This window comes from Dromiciops gliroides, chromosome 6 (assembly GCF_019393635.1).
Source record: "Dromiciops gliroides isolate mDroGli1 chromosome 6, mDroGli1.pri, whole genome shotgun sequence".
NCBI lineage: Eukaryota > Metazoa > Chordata > Mammalia > Microbiotheria > Microbiotheriidae > Dromiciops > Dromiciops gliroides.
In genome coordinates this window covers 116,176,470-116,199,902 of record NC_057866.1, presented here as the reverse complement: position 1 = coordinate 116,199,902, position 23,433 = coordinate 116,176,470, and the positions used below count along the sequence as shown (strand labels likewise).

Sequence of the window (23,433 nt, the reverse complement as noted above, 5' to 3'; positions counted from 1 at the left end):
CCATGGGGTTTTCCTGGCAAGGATACTAAAGTGATTTGCTATTTCCTTCTCCAGTTGATGAAGGAGAACAGAGGTTAAGTGACTTGTCCAGGGTCACACAGCTTGTAAGTATCTGAGTCCAGATTTGAAGTCAGGTCTTCCTGACTCCAGGTAGAGTGTTCTATTCACTGAACCATCTAGCTGCCTCTAACTTCTGCTCATTTTCTGCGTACAGTTTCAAATGTTTTCCAGAATGTCAGGACCAATTCATAGATCCACTAAAGGTGCCCTAATGTACTTGTCTTCCCCTAGTCTCTACAACATTTGTTATTTTCCTCTTTTGTCTTCTTTTCCAGTTTGATCGAACCACAAAGTTGCTTTAATTTCCATTTCTATGATTATTAGAGATTTAGAGCTTCTTTTTTTTTTTTTTTTTGGTGAGGCAATTGGGGTTAAATGACTTGCCCAGGGTCACACAGGTAGTAAGTGTTAAGCTTCTGAGGTTGGATTTGAACCCAGGTCCTCCTGACTCCAAGGCCAGTGCTCTATCCACTTCACCACCCAGCTGCCTCATTTTAGAGCATTTTCACATGATTATTGATAGCTTGGATTTGTTCCTTTTGAAAATTGTCTGTTCATGTTCTTTAATCATTTAATTGTTGGAGAAGGTCTCTTAGCATTACATATTGAATCAGAAGATCATCTTTGGAGAATTTATAAAGGACAGGGCATGGACAACATTGATCAGATGGCATGGACTGGTTGTTATTTGTACGAAGGAAGGAAATTGTAGATCCTTTAAAGTATTTGAAATAGTCTACTTTATGAAAATTAAAACTTTGAAATGGATTCTCAAGCAACATTAAAGCCTCGTGCCTTTTTAATACCAATGGGAAGTTCCATTTTACTTTTCACAATTGATGTTCCTTTTTCCCTTTGGGTAGTTTTTCAAGTCGCAGTAACTTGAAAACCATTTTTAAAAGTTTTTTCAAGTCAGTCAGTGACAGAATGGTAAGCATTCAGGTTCCTAAGGATGTCTGGAGCAGTCATCCCCAATTTCTAAAAGCATAACTCATTGCTAAGAATTTCTTGGGTTTGACTACGGAAGAGACTTTTAAAAAAACAAATAATTCCAGTGATGTTTATGTGTTCATGAGATTATTTTCAATAATTAGAAATTTTTTTATTTGTGCATAACATTCTAAAAAGAAAATTTCTATAAAGCATTCCTACAATAGATGTTATACCTATAATCTTCTATTGTAGAATTATATGTTTGAAGTTACAGTGAAATTCAGAAGAATAAGCAAAAATACAAATCAAAACAGCCCTGAGATTTCACTACACATCCGACAAATTGCCAAAGATGACAACAGATAAAAATGCTTGATACTGAAGAGGTTACATGAGCCAAGTCAAATCAAGTTAACAAGCATTTTGTTGTTGTTGTGATTATTGTTGTGGTTGTTTTTGAGTCGTTTCAGTCATGTCCACCTCTTTGTGACCCCATTTGGCAAGCTACCAGACTGGTTTGCCATTTACTTCTCCAGGTCATTTTACAGGTGAGGAAACCAAGGCAATCAGATTTAAGTGACTTTCCAGGGTCACATACCTAATAAGGGTCTGAGGCCAGATTTGAACTCAGAAAGAGGAGTCTTCCTGACTCTAAGCCCAGCACTTTACCCACTGTGCCACCAAGCTTCCCTAATAAGCATTTAATAAGGGTTTGATATGTACCAGATATTATCCTAAGCCATAGGCATACCATATAAGCAGAAAAGAAATAAAGTCCTTGACTTCAGGGAACTCATTCTAATGAGAGAAAACAGCACATAAAAGGCAGCTGAATAGGGGGAGATGGAGATGGTACCTGTAGAAGCATAGTGTGGGGCATCATGGGAAAAGTCCAGCAGGTCAGGAATGGAGCCTGCAAAGGATTAAAGATGTGACTGGCCTGGGCACTTTCTTTTAATTGGCAGTTCTGGGAAGAACCAATCAGTCAGGGCCTAATTTATCTTCCTCATTGAAATGACTGCTGGAGCAGTGTGATGTTGCAGGGTAAGAATGATGCTCTGTCATGGAGGAGAAACCCAGGGAGTCAAGAGTTGAACCTGGAGAGGAATGAAGGACCACAATACACTGTTACTGGAGCCATGAAATGGTCCAACCAGTCTTGAAAGCAATTCGGAACTGTGTTGTTGTTGTTCTTTTAAGTAATCAGCCGTTCCCTTCAATCCAGAAATCTTACTCCTGAGCAGATATACTGAGATGATCTGAAACAGAAAGAAAGGATCCCATATACACCAAAATATTCCCAACAGTATAGCAACAAAAAATTGGAAAAAAATATGTGCCAATCATTTGGGAAATAGCCAACTAAATTGTGGTACACAAATATAATGTAAAATTACTGTACAGTTAAAAAATGGTGGCTATGAAGAATACAGGGAAGCATTGAAAGACATATGAACTGATGCAAAATTAAATAAGCAGAAACCAGTAAGTCAGTATCCACAATGACTTCAAGAAGTACCAAAAAAATAGAACAGTGAATTTTGTGATTAAAATAACCATTCTTTGTCCTGGAGAAGAGATGAAAAAAAATTTACTTCTCTCTTTGCAGAGGTGAGAGGCTGTTTATGGAACACTGCATATACTATCAGATTTGGTTGACTTCTTGCTTAGTTTTGTAGAACTAATTTTTTATTTTGTTTTGTTACAAGCATTGGGTCTCTGGGGAAGGGAAGAAAGGGAGTCTATTCTGAAATAAAAGTAATATAAAAACAACAGATGTCAATAATATTTTTAAAGAAGCCAGAAAAGACAATGGCTATGATAGTATGTGATGAATGCCTCTAGACTTAACTGTGTTGACCCTCAGATGGCAGCTATATATATTTATTATAATTTATGGCAATGATCATAAAGTCACTCATCACACTAATTTTTTATCATAAAAGTTTTTTATTATTTTCCAGTTACATGTAACGATAGTTTGAAACATTTGTTTCCATAAGATTTTTAGTTCCAATTTTTTTCTCCCTCCCTCAATTCCTTCCCCACACCAATATTCTTGCTTTTACAGTGTATCTACAGACACTTAACACTTAGTAGCTATGTGACCCTGAGCAAGTCACTTAACCCTCATTTCCCCACAAAAAAAAGGAAGGAAGGAAGGAAGGAAGGAAGGAAGGAAGGAAGGAAGGAAGGAAGGAAGGAAGGAAGGAAGGAAGGAAGGAAGAATGAAAATGTATCTAAAAGTCTAAGACCAGGTTAATAGCAGCAGTGAAAAAAACTAGCAAGTTTTCTCATTGTGCCTGTTTGCTCTTATTCATAAAAGTAATTAAGAGGGGCAGCTAGGTGGAGCAGTGGATAGAGCACCGGCCCTGGATTCAGGAGTACCTGAGTTCAAATCCGGCCTCAGACACTTAACACTTACTAGCTGTGTGACCCTGGGCAAGTCACTTAACCCCAATTGCCTCACTAAAAAAAAAAAAAGTAATTAAGAAAAAGAGTGTTATATGATTATTATCCACAATTTCTTTAAAATCTTGGCATTTCACAAATGTTTGGTTTTCACAAGTCTCATATTTCATTACAAGCAAATCTATCTTTATATTTGTTCAAAATGATGAAAGCAGGAACTTCTACTTAAATAAGCAATTACTCTGGTAAGGAGAAATGTAAATATGTAATCAATCAACATTTGTTAAGCTGTGTTAAAGTGCTGAGGGTACAAAAATAGTCAAAACACAGTCCCTGTCCTCAAAGCGCTTACAGTCTAATAAGGGAGGCAACATGCAAACAAATATTATCAAAGCAAATTATGTACAAGATAAATAAGAAATAAGAGAAGAATCCCAGAATTAAGAGAGGTTAGGGAAGGTTTCCTGTAGTATGTGGGATTTTAATTGGGACTTAAAAGAGTTGGGGAGATCTTCTTTTTAAGTAGTTCAGCTACAAAGGGCAAAAAAGATAAAAGACAATAGTTAGCAGGGATGGAAGAATCAAGTAATGGGCTCTTTTTTTCCCCCAGGATAGTGGGAACATGGCCATGTTTGTTAGCAATAGAAAATGAGCCTGTAGGAAGGGGAAGGATTGAAAATAAGTGAAAAGGTAGGGGTGACAGAAGAAAAAAATGAAAGAGTGGGGATGACACAGATGCATCATTTATAAATTTGCTGGATTTTCTTCCTTATTGTAGACATTACCTAGTATTGGCTTTTGAGTACTTCCAGAGATCTGTGATTTTTGTCAATGTGGATACTCCTTCAATTAATGTAGCTGAAAACTCAGGGTCTAAGTAACTGGTCTCATGATTTACTATGCGCACAATTCATTACTTGGTGGTCAGCTTTCTGCTAAAGAACCTTTTCTTTGGGTAATTTTCAGTCACTGAGAACAGTCTTTCCAGCTTTGTGTAGTTGAGTACAAATGCCAAAACTTACACTGTAGTACAGTACATATAGTCTTCAAGAACTTAGTAACTTCCATGTCATGCATGGTGTGAAGCATTGGAGTAGAAATCTAGTCCATAGGTTTTCATATGTAAATGAGAAATTAAATGTATGTATGTATGTGTGCGTGTGTATATATGTGTGTGTGTGTGTGTGTGTGCGTGTGTGTGCTTTTATTTCTCTACATGGACTTCTTTGGTCAAGAGTTTTGATTTCTAAAAAAAAAAGAGTTTTGAATTCTTAGTTGGATTTGGCGAAGATGTTGGCACTTAACCTCTCATAGTAGGGTAATTTGTTTCTCGACTTGTAATTTTCCAGAGCCATAGAAATATAAATGTCAAATGATATCTTTGTTATAGTTGAAACTCCATAATTGAATCCAGCAAGTTACCATTAGATTCTTAGATAAGCGTCTATATACAGTTCTTTCTCAAATATCCATGCTAATTAATACAAGAAGTAGGATGGATAATTCAAAACAGCAAATAATCCCAAAGAATTGTAGTTGGTTTGGTCATTTTAAATTGAATATGATTATGTCCAACATGGAAATTCTTAATGCTGCAAAACATATAACAATGGTTCACATTTAATGCCTTCCCACTATACTTTTTTTTTGCCTCATAACAACCCCATGTTATAAGCAGAACAAATATTACTATCCTCATTTTATGGATTAGTATACTGAAAGGACCTGCCCCAGGTCTCAAGGCTGGTGACAGAGCTGGGACTCAGCCTCATGTCTTCAGACTTAAGTCCAATGTTCTTCCCATCCTTTAAAGCTCTACTTTAAACAAACCAACTCAGGGGCAGCTAGGTGGCTCGGTGGATAGAGCACTGGCCCTGGATTCAGGAGGACCTGAGTTCAAATCCAGGCTCAGACACTTAACACTTACTAGCAGTGTGACCCTGGGCAGTGTGACTTAACCCCAATTGCCTCACCAAAAAAAAAAAATAATAATTAAAAAAACAAACAAACAAACTCAGGGAGAAGAGAAGAAAGAAATCCTGAATCTGTATCTTCTCATCTTCCTGTCCCAGAATCCACTCTGTTACTTGCTGGAGACATCAACTCTTAGCAAAATAATTGATGGGAACCTCACTCTATTCTTCAAGCCTCTTAACTTTCCAGCTTTTCCCAACGCAGGCAAAATAATTGAAAGTTTTGGTTTTAATCATTTGTATGGAACCCAGAGTATGAAGTCTAACCCATTTTAAAGTAAAGAAATGAAAGTTTAGGGAAGTATTTTGGAAATTATAAAGCAATCTAGGTTTCTATTTGAATCATTATGACTATATCTTATTTATAGCCAAGGATGAATTAAGAAAGTTTTTATTGAGCTTCTGCCATGTGCCACACTGTGCCTGGGTACTAGGGAGGCAAAGACCAAAAACTAAACAGTCTCTGCCTTCAAAGAAGCTTAGACTAAGCTAATTTAGTGGCAGATCAGTCACCTAAATTCCAATCCAGTGCTACCCCTCAAAAAGAAACAGAAAACATGGTTCAAGGTCCACCAAGATCTTTTTTATTATCTTGTGGTGACACCCTCCCTACAGGCTTGGCTGAGTGACTTGTCCAAAGAAGCTGAAGTGGAAGAGAAAACTTTTTAAGTAATTTCAGTCAAAATTTGTAATTGTTTAGCCTCCCCAAGAGAAAGTGTAAACCAGAAACCCAAGCAACTAAACATTGTTGAGTACAAATGAATATCGCACATACAGAATCTCCAAATGAAAGACAGATATAGAATGAAAAAGCATGATTTTATGATATTAGGTTAATCACTGAAAAGTTTTTTTGAAGAGGTATTTTTGAATAAAATTTTGAAGGCAATGACATGAATTCATCTAAAGAATAAGGAGAAATTCCAGATTAGAGTAGGGGAACTGGAGGAAAGGGGATGGTATATGCAAAGCAAGGAGTTGAGCAACTAAGTTTGCTAGGATAGAGCTGACAGTTTATCTTATGTATTAAGAAATGAGGCTGGTGCAATATACAGGTGAGTTAACATTCTATTCGATGGGTTCATAAAAAGAGCAACTGTTGTTTCTTATGTGTATAAGGGACACTTAGGGGGCAAGAAAAGGAACAGTAAATAGAAAGCTGTTGTAGAGAAGAAAACACAAGGACTTAATGATGAATTAAAACAAAACTACAGACTCTTAAGTTGATTCCGAGGTTAAAAGCCGGTATGGTGTGACCTCATTTTGAATGTTATAGAGGTGACTTCTGAGCACACACACACTAGGACTCTCTTTCTTCTGCAGCATTTCTGATTAATCCAGCTGAGACTTTTTCTCTAGAGGTTAGTCATAAAATGACAGCTTTCCTTTGGCTTCCATTTACTATGCACACAGAAGTTTCTCATTTAGTTCATAACTCTAGTACTGTATATATTGTGACCGTGGGGGTGGGGTAGAGAACAGCATTTGGTGAGAGACTGAAGAGCCATATAACCCTTAGGGAGGAAAAAAAAAGATTATTTTCAAGATATTGAAAATAATCCTTTTGGGATAAAATCAGGAGCTAGAAGGGATTTAGAAAAGTTACATCTGCATCTTTTCCTTGAAATAATAATCCAACACTTTTTAAAAGTATATTAATTTCAGCACCCTCTTTTTCTCCCCACAGTTCAGCCACATAGCAATCTGGGGCAGCATTGCTCTCTGGGTGGTGTTTTTTGGAATCTACTCATCTTTATGGCCTGCTATTCCAATGGCACCTGATATGTCAGGAGAGGTAATGTATGCTAAACACTCTTGTCCATAATCCATGACCTGCTTTTAAATTCTGTAGTTATCAATGATAAATTTTGCAAGATCACTTACTTTTCCACGTTTCCATGTTCTACTTATCCTCTTCGATCATATAAGGGACAATAAAAGGTACATTTTTTAAGGAACTGGAAATGTTGTATACATATTGACATACTTTCTTATATAGATTATACAATAAAATGTGCAGTTAAGGTCAGTTATACATCTTGGATCTGAAATTGGAGTAATAGCGACTATATACACATATACATACTTATTAAATATAATAATTTGTGCTATTTCTCTTTTTCTAGAAAAAGGCATTCACTGTAATTTTTATAATGGTCTTAATGATATCAGTTTGGTTTTCATTATGAGAGATTCAGCGCATTTGACATTTCAGTCTTATCTTAGTCCATTTCAATCCTGTCTTTCAGTGTCTTGTTACAGGAATAGGAATTGAGTTATTAGGTGTTCAGGAGGGAGTGTCAGAAGATCTCCTTTCTTTCAGAAGAAGTTCCAGCAAAATGATGGTTTATGATTTCAGTTGCAGGAAATTTGACATAAAATGTATGAAAGAAAATGTGGAAAACATTTCAGGATTTCCTGTGACCTCACAGTAACTTGCAAATCCACGTAACGTGAGCTGTGTTGCCATGCTTTATGTTGCTGCAGTAACGGGAAACCTTTCCAGTGGTTTTGCTGTATTTGTTGTCCATAAGTACTGCCCTGAGTACCTTTCACTTTTGACAGTCTGGTTTATAGATCATTTTCATGAAATTTTATCTGACAGGATTCTGCTTTTTATAAATTAGCAGAAAGCAGGCACTTAAAAAAACTCTTGTGGTTAAGTTTATTAGGGAGAAGGTTTTGATGCCATTACAATGAAACCAGACATATCAAGAAACATTCACTTCCACCTAAAGTGAAAGCTTTTTTTTTTTTTTGAAACTATGTAACTATTCAGACTCTAGGACAAAGGTTCTTAACCTTTTTTGTATCATGAAACCCTTTGGCAGGCTGGTGAAGCCTATTTCTCCTTTCTCAAAATATTTTTAGATGCATAAGATAAAATATGTAAATTTACAAAGAAAACCATTTTAAACTAGTTATCAGTATTTAAGTGTCAAATATTTCAATATCAAACATATAAAATTCTTTAAAGTTCACAGACCCCCAGTTAAAAACCCCTGCAGAAGTTTAAAAGTACTTTTTTTTTTGGAGAAGTATCAAAGGTTTTTATTTATCAAAGGTTCTCTCATGAGAATGTGCCCATTCCCTAATGGAATGGCCTAAAAGTACTATACTTTAAGAAAAAAGAGAATAAAGATTTCTCCCTCTCAACCCCAGTTCTCTTTCCTACTGTATTAATCAAATCAAAGACTATGTTTATCTTGTGACATCCTTTAGAAAGTTCCATCCTATTCTTTATTTTGACTTCATATGCATTGTACTATTGGCTTAACTTCTCCTCCCCCTCCTTGACAGTCATTTTATCTTGGTTCTTATTCACTCATTCTCATTTTTAAAAAAATAACATTTTAAATGATTTGGGAACCCAGGATGATTGAGTTCCATTCATCAATTATACTTAAGGTACATTCAAGGGGAACTTCCATGAGCCTCCTTAACAAGACTTGGGTGGAGTGCATTTGCTTGGTATATAGTGGAATAAGGAAGAGATTGGACCCTACATCTGCATAAAGCCAACCTGGGATGTAGGAAGGAGGGAAGGTCATGATGCAAATTTTCCACTGCCCATAATGGTGCACTATCATTATCCCACCTCCCCCACATATACTCATTGAAGACAATTTGCTGTGTTACTTTAGATTTATTTTTACTTTGCTTGGAATTTTGTTTTCATGGGAAAAAATGGGATATGTTTATGTGGGAGTTGTGTTAAAAAGTATCACACACCTCTACCTTTTTACAGAGTCTTATCCCTCCTCCCCTTGAGCACACTCTACATTTTAGAAAATTTAAACTTCATCTTATTTTTCAAGACCTGTGGTATCACTACTTACAATTCATAGTGAATGAATATTACAGCATCATATTTCAGTCAACTTCCTATGTGTTGCTAAGTGCTAACAGGACTTTATTTTATTTTGTTATTTTATTACCACCACTACCCCCACTCTTGTAGTATAGCTTGGGACACTTCTAGTGTAGCCCAGTAACAGCTGGAACAGTTCTAGGAGCAGTAAGGAATGAGAGGTAATGCAAAAGTCATTCTATTAACATGCCATTATGCAAATCACTTAACACTAAAGAAAGAATATCTCAAATCCTCTAGTAAATGTATTATGTGTATCACTTCCTAGCTAGTATAACAATAGGTGTTATAATAAATCAGCACATGCTCTGTACCTCAGTGTTAGAGAATTGCCTAGACCACTGATATATTCCTGGGGTCACCCAACTAGTCACAGGAGGGTCTTGGACCCAAATTGTCTTAACTCTTACACCATGTCAGCATTCTGCTTGTATATGATAACTCATTTTTTTTACTTATAGAAAATCATATAAATATAGATATACTATTGTTCTATAAAGAATATCATTATTATGTAAGGAATAGATATGCTATTATATTTTATCTGCACCAAATCTCATTAGAATTACAGATGAAGCATTTGCATATATACGTGGATATCTATATGCCACGCACAACAAATTGGTCCACCACCTTAATAAAACTGTGCTATTCACCTGTTAATGTTTATAGCAATACTGTATTGTTTGGTGGAAATTCTAGTCATCAGCGTTATTTGAAATTGTAATGTCAGATAAAATACAAACCCTTATACTCAATGTTTGACATATTGTAAATCACAATTGTAATAAAACATGACATCCCACAAACAGAAATGCCCTTGACCGGTTTCCCTTTCACTTGGCTTACTTTTCCGTACTACCACCTTTGGAGGCAAGGGAAGGAAGGAAATAATTTGGGGTGGGAGGAAGCTTCTTCATAAAACTATATTTCTAAGATCATAATCCTTGCCCCAGGGCTGGGCTTGGAAACAGTTGCACTAAAAACAGATCTGGTGGTTTTCTTATTTCTCAGACTTCATATGTACTGACAGTACAGTGAGACTTCTCAACAAAAGTAAAACCTAACATAATGTAAGTTGGCATGAATTGAAAGAATTCTAATACTCAGATCATGGAGATTAATCACCTCATTTTACTTACCCTTTATCAGACAGCACCTGACCCACCCCATGTGCACTTCGGGGCACCAAATTTTAAAAGAGATATTGAAAAACTAGAGCTCATCGACTTCTTCATGAATCTGTAAACCATCTCACGTGATGCTTGCTTGAAGAGATCAAAGATAGATAGTCAAGAAGATAAGCCTAAAGGGGAAAGGTGACACAGTAGTTGTCTTTAAATATTTGAAAATAGTAGATATGAGAATAAACCTAGTCTGTGTTACTCTAGAACATGCCTTCTAAACCCGGGCTCCATGAATTTGGGGTTGTGTGGGGTTTTTTTTTACTATTTGAATAATTATTTCAAGATAAATTGGCTTCCTCTGTAATCTTGTGTTGGGCTGTTTTATGCATTTTAAAATATCCTTCTTGAGAAGTGGTCTGTAGACTTCATCAAACTGCTAAAGAAATCCATGATTACCCCCCCCAAAAAAAAAAAAGGCTAAGGACCCTCACCCCGGAAAGCAAAAGAGGTAGAAGGAAGGCAAATTTTAACCAACTATAAGAAGGAGCCTTCTAACAGAGTAGTGTAGTACATAAGATGGTGAGTTTCCTATTCCTGGACATGGTCATATAGACACTAGATTATTGACAGTCAGTCAGGAATAATGTAGAAAGGATTCTTGCATTAAGTGGAAGTTCAAATTATCTTAATCTGCCTTTTAAGTTATACAAATGACTCTGCTCTGGTGCAGGAAAATCTCAAAGCACAAATTAGGTAAAATACAGATATAGCTCATATTATTTAATTCAGCTTGATGCAGACTCAAACATAATTCAAGCCTTTTAGAGTCACTTGCATTTTTTTCTTCCTAATTCACCCCTAAGTTCAACCCTGTGACTGAAATTATTTTTTATCTATCACCCTTGATAACAGGGCAAGATCCTTTTATGGCTGATGTCTACGTCTACTTTTTCCTAGTTTGAAACTGCTTTCCCTTTGAACAGCCAAACTCCAGTTCACTGCTCTCCACAGCCCCCATGTTTTGCTCACAAAATTACTCAGAATTAGCATCTCCCTTCTCTAGATACTCAATCCTGGTCAGCTCCTCTGAGTTACCCTCAGCTTAAAAGGCTTATTTATTTCTCTTATGAACCCTGTTTCCCTAAAAATTGAGTCTTACCATCATCTTCCTCACCAATCCTGATGGGTTAGGACCAGGATTCCCTATCTCCCGTTCTCAGTTTGACGTTTTTCAACCATGGAGTCACATCTCTAACCTATTATCTCTTTAGTCCCATGAACAGCATGAATTCTGCCATCTCTAAGAAATGGTTTCAATTTTTAAAAGCCTCAATTATCCAGCATCATCCACAGGGTGTCTTTATATATAAGAATTTTTTAGATAACTGAGGGTTTGCCATTTAGGCTGGACCATCAAAAGCTGCTAATATATAGATGATCTTCCCTTCCCTGCCACCTCTTCTCTCATCCCACCCATCCAGATACAAACAAGCATTTTATTCCTGTTTAAGTGGATATTCACTCTTCCCACTCTTCAGGGATCCTCTCTTTTTTACCTCTTGTCTCAGTTTTCACTGAAGTTGGAGTAACTATTGCTTGTTCCCTCCCACCCCCAATTCTTGTAATTGCTGTATGCTACTACGCGCATGCCTAATGTTTTAGTGTTCACCACACTCTTCTCTCTTACTCTCTGCTTTGTTTCCCCTTTGTCTTTCTTGTCACTTCTCCCAAGCATCCCAGTTTTAGAAAGGTAAAGGTGGAGGAAAATTGACCTCTCAGAGATGCTGCCAGCCATTCAGGAAGGTGTATTGTCAATTAAGAGATGTTTCCCCCTTCTAAATCGGGCATCCTTGAGGACTCCACAAGACTCATTTCTGAATAGTCAAGGTGATAGTTTGTTGTTTTATTGCATGTTTTGATTACTTCGGCCTCAGCCATACTTTGCTGCTTAGTCCACATATGATTTTGAAGGAAGGGAGCTATTGAAATAGTCCCCATTTGGGAAACACGTTCTTAAAATGACTTGCTTTTAAATTTCTCTTCCCAAAAACTTCCATCTATGACTGACTCTCCTTAGTTATTTGCTGTAGAAAAATGAACAATTATGTAAGAACCATAAATAATTGAAACATTCAACTTTTTTAAATGACTTGTCATGGCATCAGTGAACCTTAGGTAGACAGTGTAACAATGAGAAAATCATTTAGGGAAGAAAAATAATACAGGAAAAAGAGCATGGCACGCTTTGCTACTCCTTTAAATATGCATTCGTCTTCTTTTTCTCTGGCAAATATGGTTGTGATTTAGGAGGAGACTTTTTTTTTTCCAGACCTGACTTGTATTTTTTCACACCAGTAGAACAATTTATGGGGCAAGGTAGGCCTTAGGGAAAAGTGCGATGGTATATAAACAGATGCCGTCCTGCTTTTCCAACTTGTCTGGATGATATTGCCAGGGTTTTTGAATTTTGAGATTGAGTTTTGAAAATATCTTAGCTGATGTGATTAGCAAACCAGATTAAAAAATGTGAAAATGCCATAGTACACTCAGAACCATTTCATATCAGGATTAATACCAGAAGCTCACTATCTGCAGAACTTTTAAATTTATTGTGGTATTGCAGGCACGCACTGTAAAGTTCTCCAGAGCTCCATCTGTTTCTGCTCTGTCTGGCCTAAGGGATCTATAAAACTACTGAAGGAAATTGAAGTTAAGGAACGAGCATGTGTTTTACAGAATTTCAGATCACTTGATGGAGGTTTGTAGAGTCTCTCTGAAAAACAATAAAACTCTTTGTTGAACTCTTTAGCGTCACCCCTATAGGAAAGGTATTAATAAACTATATTAGCAGTAGGATTTTCTTAAATTTTGCTGCTGTCTATATTGTCCAACATGATAAATTACTTTTCATGTGAGGAATTTCCTAGTTAAAATATCCCTTTTCATATATTGGCATTTATAATTTAGATAGCATTGAATAATTTATTGGTCATAAAATTAGTCCTTTTGAGGGATGGGGGTGGGGTGAGGTCACAATATCTTGGAATTTCAGCCAAGGTTATCATGCTTAGACAAGAAGCATTGAGAGAGCAGCTCTCATAAACCCTGTCAGATATTCTCCAGTGAACCAAAGGTTGTGAGTCAGTCTAATAAAAAATTCTCATTGATGTTGGTCCTTGCATCCCTAATATTTGAGACAACTATTCAGTCACACTGAGTTACTCAGGTAGCACCATCCCTATGTACCTCTGGAATACATTTTGTAGTAATAATCCCGTAGTCCTGCAGGAGTGCTAAGTAAAATAGGGGAAACGGGTGTCATCTATTATCATAAATCAGAATTTTAGGTCGCAACGGAAAGGGGAAATCAGCAAGCAATTTCTTACTCGACTTGGCAAGAGAGGTAGCAGTGCTTTGTGAATACATCACATCTTTCACTCCCCTCTACAATTTTCCCCTTGGCTATTTCACCAGAATCCTAAATGCCCTCAGTAATGATGGCATATTTATTGTAAAGATGGATATATTAAAATAAGAAAAAAGAGTCTGTGTCTTAGCTAAAGTCACATGGCAAGTAAGTCTGAAATAGTATCATAAAGAATGGTCTTGATCTCAGGAAAATATAGGGCAGGTGGGACCCATTAGACGTGGTAAGTGAGATGGTAGCTCTTTTGAAGAACGATTTCTGCATCACTGCAAGTGTAGAAATCCTTCCCCATAGAGTGGCACAATTTGTTTTTAGAGCTCGCTAAGCCCTACAAAAATGTACAAAGAAGAATCAGAAATATCATGACATTTGTTTCAATAAATCAAATATTATTTTAGCTATATGGAACTAGTTATTAATAATAATAACTCACATTTTTATTATAAGAAAGGATTACAAAGTGCTTTCCTTACAACAACCCCATGAAAGTAGGTCATGCAAGTATTATTATTCCCAAATTTGTGACTTACTCAAGTTCAAGAAACTAGAGCTGGAATTCAAATCCAGATCTCCTGACTCCCAAGTGCCATAGTCTTCTTCTGAGCTCTCCTGACTTGATATTCTAGTTTGTGATCATAAATCAAGACTAGCCCTACCAGAAATTAGTGACTACTTTTCATTCTCTTTGTCATATCAAGCTGCCTTCTACATTTAAAAAAAAAAAACAACTTTTTTCTTTTTTTTTTTTTTTTTGGCGAGGCAATGAGGGTTAAGTGAGTTTCCCAGGGTCACACAGCTAGTAAGTGTCAAGTGTCTGAGGCTGGATTTGAACTCAGGTACTCCTGAATCCAGGGCCGGTGCTTTATCCACTGTACCACCTAGCTGCCCCAAAACAAGCTATTTTATGGCATGTTATACTTACCAAAAGAAGTTGGGTTTCTTTTGGTTCAGAACAATTCTATTTACCACCTTTCCTCTGACATCAGCAGAATACATACATGAAAGCAAGTTGTCCACCACCCTTCATTTCTGTTTGCAATGTATGATGTAGTTATTCTTACCATCCCATTTCATAGATTAGCAAATCTTCACACAAATAATAGCTAATATAGACTTTTATATGCAGCTGGGTGACACAGTGGATGGAGTACTGGGCTTGGAATCAGGAAGACTCATCTTCATAAGTTCAAATCCAGCCTCAGATACGTATTAGCCACGTGACTCTAGGCAGAGAACTTAACCCTGTTTGCCTCAGTTCCTCATCTGTAAAATGGTCTGGAGAAGGAAATGGCAAACCATTCCAGTACCTTCTCTAAGAAAACCCCAAATGAAATCACAAAGAGATGGATACAACTGAATTAACTCAAAAAGAACAACAAAATTGAGTTTTATAACTTTTATAGAGTTTATAAGTTTTATAGAGATAATTCAACACATATTCCACAAAATTGTAAAAATATATAACACTTCTATCATATTGTGTACGTTCTTAGTATGTAGATTTTCACTCCCTACCTATAATGATAATAGAATAATGATTTAAAATTTTCATTTCACCTAATGCCATGGAATATAAACAGATTCATCTCTCCCATGAATAATTTGTTAAATGTATCAAGTGGTTTAGCACAAGATTAGAGAATAATGCAAAATTTGTTTCTTCTGGCAAAATACTCTATTTCATATTTTTTCATTAACTCATTCACAGATTTTATGGTTTTTCCTTGTTATGGTTATGTCTGTTTCTTTCCTGGTTCTTGTCTTAATGGTGCTTAATCTTGACAACACAAAAGGAGCATTTTATATCTGGGTGTCATACTACATTGGTAGCGATACATCTAGGTCCTTTGTCACTTCCTCCAAGGCTATTTGCTGTGAGTCAGGAAGGCAGATACTAAACTTTGAAATATAAAAAGATTTTACTTATTTATAGGAAAACTTTATAATTCCTGCATTCTCTATGTCCCAGGGTTCTCTTGTTCTTTCTTGCACTGTCCACAGTTGAGTCATTTCATTAATAAATGTTGATTGATTAATTGATAGCTCTCATGTCTTAACCAGATGTGGGAAAGCAGTAGAGCAGTGATTTTGTTTCAGAAGCCATTTTCTGAATATGACAAATACCCTATAACCCTAGGAATGGATTGTGTTTTTAGTTGTGCCAGCAATGGTACAAGAGAAAGAGGTGCAGCCGCACTTGGAGCTAGGAGGTTTGAGTTCAAATTCTGCCTCTGAGACTTTCTTTTTTTTTTTTTTTTAAGTGAGGCAATGCGGGTTAAGTGACTTGCCCAGGGTCACACAGCTAGTAAGTGTTAAGTGTCTGAGGCCAGATTTGAACTCAGGTACTCCTGACTCCAGGGCCGGTGCTCTATCCACTATGCCACCTAGCTGCCCCCCTCTGAGACTTTCTAACTTCATGAATTTAAGCCAAGCACTAAATACTCACAATCCCAGTTCCTCATCTATAAAATAGGATCTACAAAAAATAGCAACCAATCTAAATAAGAATACATTACTAGTACTATGAATGTATGTTTGATTTACATTGGCTAGAGTATTTATGATTCAGGCAGTCCATGTGAAGATTGCCTTCATCTCTGGGTCAAGATATAATGGCGGGGCAGCTAGGTGGAGCAGTGGATAGAGCACCAGCCCTGGAGTCAGGAGTACCTGAGTTCAAATCCAGTCTCAGACACTTAACACTTACTAGCTGTGTGACCCTGGGCAAGTCACTTAACCACAATTGCCTCACTAAAAAAAAAAAAAAATGATATAATGGTAATCTGTGTGTATATTGGCATCTATTAGCAACACCTATCACTTCAATCCTTTGCCTGTTATTTTGTACTTCCCCGTATCATAGGCAGTGCAAAGTTCCTGCCTATCTAATGAGACTAACTAAAGAATACTATGTAAGCCTATAGCCCTTCAATAGTTAAAAGTACTGAATTCAGACACTCTTGGCATCTCATCCAAATCTATCTCTGTACCCAATTCCAAATTCTCTGAGAAACTTGAAACTGCTTCAAGAAAGTGAGTTCTAGGATTTGGCCATACTTCTAGGAAGTCATGATGAACCCAGAGAAGTAAGAAGAGGATAAGGTCATTTTAGGATATGGTAAAACATAGGAAATATGTGAGAAAAGTGACTAAACTCCTAATACCCTCTAGTCTAGCAATGCCTGTACTAGGCTTTTATTTCAGACAGGTCAATAACAAAGAAAGATCCCACCATAGAACATACTTCTAAGAGCCCTCATTGAAGTAACAAAACAAACAAACAAAAACTGGAAGGTTAAGTGGGTAGCTATCCATTTAGGGACAGCTAAATAAATTGTGGCATGTGAAATATAATGAAATTTTTGTACTGTAAGAAAAAATAAGAATGCAGACACTTGGGAAGATGATATAAATTTATTCAGAGTGAAATAAAAGAAAATAATGGCCATTATAAGGTAGAGAAAACAACACTAAGACATCAGAACTCGATTCATACGATGACCCATCTTGACTCTCAATCTTGGAGCATGCCTTCCCTCCTCTTCGTAGAGAGATAGACGGTGGACCACAGGTGTGGAATGAGGCTGTCAGATATGGTCGATGTTGCCAGTTTCTTTTACCTGGCTTGCTACAGAGCGACAGTTCTATTAGTAGAATGGCATGGGAAATGAAAACAATGTTATCAAAAGCATAGATAAAACCTTTTTTTTATAGGCAAATCAAGAGAGGAATAGACAGGATGATTTCTCTTATGTAAAAAGAGATGAGAGTGAAGTTCACACATTATCTTGCTCATGTAATTCTATAGCCATTATAACTTCGGATTAAAATTACTGTGAAATATTGAATTCTAATCCTGATTCTAATTTTGTGAAATATCACTATGTAAACAGATCTAGACCAGGCCCTGCTGTGATAATGTCTGCTTATAATTTCCATTCCCCAGAATAGACATTAACCTTAATTGCATAGATGCCAATGACATTGTCAATTGTGGAAAAATGAAATAGAAAGAAATAAATTTTAGGCCTCAGTGGGAAAGAACATTCCACATTCACTGTTTTTCTTTAAATTAGGTAACAGACACAAAGGACTTTATAAACCTTAAAGTGCTATATAAATGCTAGCTATTATTAATAATTATTGTTGTTGTTGTTGTTCATTGGTTTTTGTTTTTAGATCACTTACATTTCCCAGTGGATTTCCTTCTCTCTTTCCCTTCCAAAGGCACATCCCTTATAAGAAAGAAGAAAAAGAAAGAAAACATTTGTGCATAATTAACCAAAACATGGGGTGTAATCTGATATTATTTGTAGTGTTTTAAATCCATAGTCTCTCACCTCTGCAAAAAAAAAAAAATGGAGTTACCTTTTTATATATCTCCTTTGGGGCAAATTTTTGGTCATTATAATTTCACAGCATTCAGTTTTTAATTTTTTTGTTCTTTCGTTTATAGTTGGGTTTATTCTTCAGGTTTTGCTTTAAAATTTTCTATAAATTGTCTTTGGGGGGTGGGCAGTGAGGGTTAAGTGACTTGCCCAGGGTCACACAGCTAGTAAGTGCCAAGTGTCTGAGTTCAAATTTGAACTCAGATCCTCCTGACTCCAGGGCCAATGCTTGATCCACTGTACAACCTACCTGCCCCTATAAATTGTAGAAAATATGGAAATTTCCTCACGTGGGAACTCCCAATGCCAGTGAAATCATAGTTTCACAATCATATACCACAATTTGTTCAGCTATTCCCCAGTTGATGGGCACCCCTGAAATTTCCATTTCTTTGCTACCACAAAGAGATCTGCTATAAACATCCCATTCACATTCAAACTTATAATTACAATTTGTGAATTTCCCTCCATCTTTTTACTCACTATTTTCCTCTCAACCTCTCTTTTTACCCCATCCTTGTTACCTTATCTTCTCTCCTTACCCTCCTATTCCTTATTTTACCTACCCCTATAAGAACCCCTCCCTTATCTTTCCCCCCTACCCTTCTACATCTGGGAGAGAAGGGGAAAAAAGAAATTTACATGTACATGTTGTACATAATAGATTTGCATTTTCATGTATGATCATCTTTTTATATTATGCTATGTTATGGAAATTCTTGCATTATTCCATAAATTAAAAATAAAATAATTTTTAAAAAGGAAATCACAGATTCAGCCTATGTCCCCTATCCCTTTTTTTTCTGATTTTATCACACACATCACTTCTTACAACATAATAATACTCCATCACAATCATGTATCATAACCTATTTAGCCATTCCTGAATCTATGGTTATTTGCCACATTCACTGTTCAAAAAAACCCAGTCCCTCCCTTAGCCACAGTGTATCAATTGTTCTGTACATAGCAAGCTACTTAGAACAATGAAAACAGCTTTTTATCATAATTAAGGAAAACGAGTGAAACATTATAATTATACCCAATTGCAGCATCAGTAACACAATGACTAAAGCTTACTTTTTAAACTTTATTGGAATATGTCTTGTACTAAATGCCAGTGTTCTAATGGAGAATTTAGCATTATCATTAAGGAGAACCTTGTAAAAGTAATTTCAAAAAAAGGTCCTAATAATGGAAATTTGGGGGTCTGATAATAAATACATACCCAATGCCAACACAGGAGGATTGTAAGAAAAGAATGAAATGATGATGGCCACTCTGAATTCAACATTTTTAATTGTTTGTTTATTAAGTTTCATTAATGCCTTCTGTTTTGTTTTGTTTTTTGTATCACAATCATTTCCCAATATATTCACTATTACTCTCCCTTGTAAACAAGAAAACCAGTTAAGTAAAACCAACTAACAATTATTATATCTGGGAGCATAAGCAACACCCCAATCCTGTCTTCTTCAATGTCTCCACCAAGAAGAAGAAAATTAGTGTCTTCATCTGTTCCCTGTCGCCAGAATTTATCATTGCAATTAATTTTAGTGCACCTGACTTTTGGGGTATTTTTTAAAAATTATCTTATTATAGTCCTTGTGTGAATCATTCCCCTGTTTCTGCTTTCTATTTTCCACATCACTTCATACAATTCTTCCAGTGTTTCTCTCTGTTCTCCATATTCTTTATTCCTTATGGTACAGTGGTATTCAATTGCATTCATATGCCACAATTTGTTCTGCCATCCCCTAAGTGACAGGCAACCACTTTGTTTTTTGGATCTTTTTTAGCACACATAGTACAGCTTACTTTCAGTTAATTCAAAAGGTGTCCAAAACAAAACCTCACCTTGTGACCAGGCTGGAAACCCAAAAAGGCTTTTAGATATAGCTAATTTTGCCCATGATATAATAAGTGGAAGGCTGACATTTTTGTAAAGTAGGTTTGTAGCCTGAATACACACGTTCCACATGTTTCTTGCAGCTCCCAAACCTCTCAAGGGCCCCATGTCTTAGCAAGTCCTTAAACTTAGTCATCCCTACCCTATATTTTGGTGCTTTCTACCATAGCTATACTAAATGTGCCACAAGTCATTAAAAAGTAGGAATTTCCATGTGAAAATTCCATTTCTTGAATTCCATTTCCTCTATTTTACTTAGCACTCCTGCAGTACTATGCAATATATTTCAGAGGTACATAGGGATGATGCTACCTGAGTAACTTGGTGTGACTGCATAAGCTTTAGAGTACCTACAATGGTTTGTCTTTTGCCCAAAGCATCTAACATTTCAACTGATCCCTAATGGCTTTGAGACAAGATTCAGTATGAAGTTGGAATGCAGTGCAGTCTCTACAACAGAACTACCCATGTAGGAAGTGAAGTGACATCTTTAAAGACAATCATGAGTATTAAATGAGTGGTACTTGAAGATTCTATTCTACATGATAGAAGTCATTGATTAGCATTATGGTTAGCTTCAGTTTAAAAAAAAAAAAAGACCTCTAAGATTAATGAACTCCCAGAAGCAAAATGAGAAAAACCTGGAAACACAAAAATTTTGCTTCCTAAAACAAAAGTCTAAAATGGATAGTATAATGAAGAAATTAAAGGTTTTGCAGACCACAAAAAAGTACAGATTACTATATGTTTGTGAACCAAAACACCCAGTACAGATCATGCTTGAAGAAAATGAACAACACAATAGACCACAAAACAATTAACAAGGAGCTCTTTTCATGGTTTTGTGGTAGAAGGCCTTATTCCAGAATAGTGAAGAGAGTAAAGCAGTCTTCCATTCTTTTCAGAAGCTAACCTCTAACAAAACTCCTTTCAACTCCCTGGTCCTCCAGGGTATATCCAACTTGGACTGTACAGAGTATTAGGCTTCTGATTCACTATGAGGGCATTCACTGTAATATGGGGTTGGGAGAAGAGAATGGATCTTTCTTGTCCTGTCCTCCCCCATCTTAATGCCGTCCCTAATGCCTGCAAAGAGCTTCCATCCACACCCTGCCCCTTTCTCTCCTCTTAAAGTATCTTCATTAAAAAACCAGTCTTCTCTGACAGTGCCCAGTTCCCCAACACACACACACACACACAACTCCCACAACTCCCCCCCTGGCCCCAGTTAAAAGCAGTTTCTTCCTTTCAATTAGTAATTTATTCTGCATCTAGAGTGGCACAGTAGATAGAGCACCAGGCCTGAAGTTAGGAAGACCTGAGTTCAAATCTGGCCCCAGATCCTCATTAGCTGTGCAACCTGAGCAAGTCACTTAGTTTCCTCAACTATAAAATTAGGAAGACAATAACACCTACCAGAGTTCTTGTAAGCATCCAATAAGATCATAATTGTAAAGCACTTAGCAACCTGCCTAGCCTAAGGTAAGCAATTAATAAATCCTTGTTTCCTTCCTTCCATCCTTTTTCCTCTAATTTTTATACTATTTAGCTGGATCCTCTTTGCATTGTAATTCATCTGTTCAAGTCCTTTCCTTCCATCAGATGGCCATCTCCAGGGAAGCAAGCACTATCATGTTTATCTTTGTAAACAGTGTCTTGAAGTTGATGAGTGCTTAATAAATGGTTATTGAATTGATACACATATTTCATCTCAAACGAAACCTTTTTGACCTGAACAAAAGGTTTCTCCTCATTGGAATTAAAATAATAGCAAACAATAGCTACCATTTATATAGTGCCTGCTGTTTTTCAGACATTGTACTAAGTGTTTTGTAATTATTATCTTATTTGATCCTCACAACAACCCTGGGAGAGGGTGCTATTATTATCCCCATTTTAACAGTGGAGGAAACTGAGGTAAACAGAGGCTAAGTGCCACCTGAGTTAGAAAATGAAAATTACAGCCTGCTCATGACCAATCATGAATCTTTTGGGCGGGGTGGGGCAATGAGGGTTAAGTGACTTGCCCAGGGTCACACAGCTAGTAAGTGTCAAGTGTCTGAGGCTGGACTTGAACTCAGGTCTTCCTGAATTCAGGATTGGTGCTTTATCCACTACACCACCTAGCTGCCCCCGAATCATAAATCTTTGATGTAGTAAAACACTGTTAGAAAATGCCTCACTAGGCCATGCACTCATTTATATCTCTTAATGCCCTTTGTGTATATACTGTCTGTCCTTATCTACATGAACACAAACAGGGTATGCAGAAGGAATCTGATCTCCCTTTGTTCTGCCCTGGTCAAATGGCATTTGGAACATTATGTTTATTTTCAAGCACCACATTGTAGGAAGGGCAATGACCTCTTCCTTCCTCCCTTGTAAGATAAGCCCTTAACTTATTCTTCATTAAAAAAAAAAACCCAACCCAGGCCATCATAAGCACCATCTTCTTCTTAGCTTTATACTTCACATAACTGCATATTAGCCCTTCATCACTCTCCTTTTCTCAAGTTTCAAAGGAGACTCTCCCTGCAAAAACAAATCTGTCTTTTACCTTTGACAAAATCTTTTTCATTTTTCCTTTCCTTATACCCTCAGCACTTAGCACACACTCAAGCACACAGTAGGTGCTTGATAATGCTTGTTTACGGATTAAATGGTGACCAAATAGAGCTCAAATTCAACCATGTCCAAAATCCAGTCATCTTCCTCACTTCCCTGTTTCTGTTGAATTCTTAGCCACCCACCGAGGAACCTGGCAATCATCCCAAACCCTTTTCTCTCCCTCACACCTTCTATCTAATCAATTTACAAGTTCTGTTGATTCTCCCTTTGCAGCATATCTCACATCAGGCCCTTCCTCTATACTCACACAGCCAGCCCCCTGGCTCAAGCTCTCATCACCTCTTTCCTGGATTATTGAAAGAGCCTCTTAATTGGTCTCTCTGCTTCTAATCTCTCCTCTCTGAATTCCATCCCCACACAGCTGCTAAAGGGATATTCTTAATGCCTGAGTCGGACATATCACTCAGGTCCCTGTTGCAGAAAAATTGAAAAGAAGCAAAATTTGGCTCCTGGAACCTCCATTTCTATACTTCTCTTATACATCCAAGTGATGTATCCCTCTGTTTTCATGCTACCCCTTGGGCTATTCATAACCCTACACCAAGATTTCTTACTCGGGCCCACCATCCCTAGAATGCTCCCTACTCCAAAATTGCCTTTTCTTCCCAACTCTCTCCCACACATACATAAACCATGCATCTATTCCTTTACTACTATGCTACTACGGAATAGATATTAGATTTTGTTTGTTTGGGAATAATTCAC

General features: G+C 36.8%; 1 protein-coding gene across 3 annotated transcripts in view; it reads left to right on the top strand.

Moving 5' to 3' along the window:
• Positions 1-23,433, top strand: part of ATP8A1 (ATPase phospholipid transporting 8A1) — a 295,356-nt gene that overhangs the window by 250,104 nt on the left and 21,819 nt on the right. For all 3 annotated transcript variants that reach the window (XM_043970049.1, XM_043970048.1, XM_043970047.1), the window contains one exon: positions 7,066-7,173. In XM_043970049.1, coding sequence (XP_043825984.1) covers positions 7,066-7,173 — 108 coding nt within the window. The remainder of the gene's footprint in view (positions 1-7,065; positions 7,174-23,433) is intronic.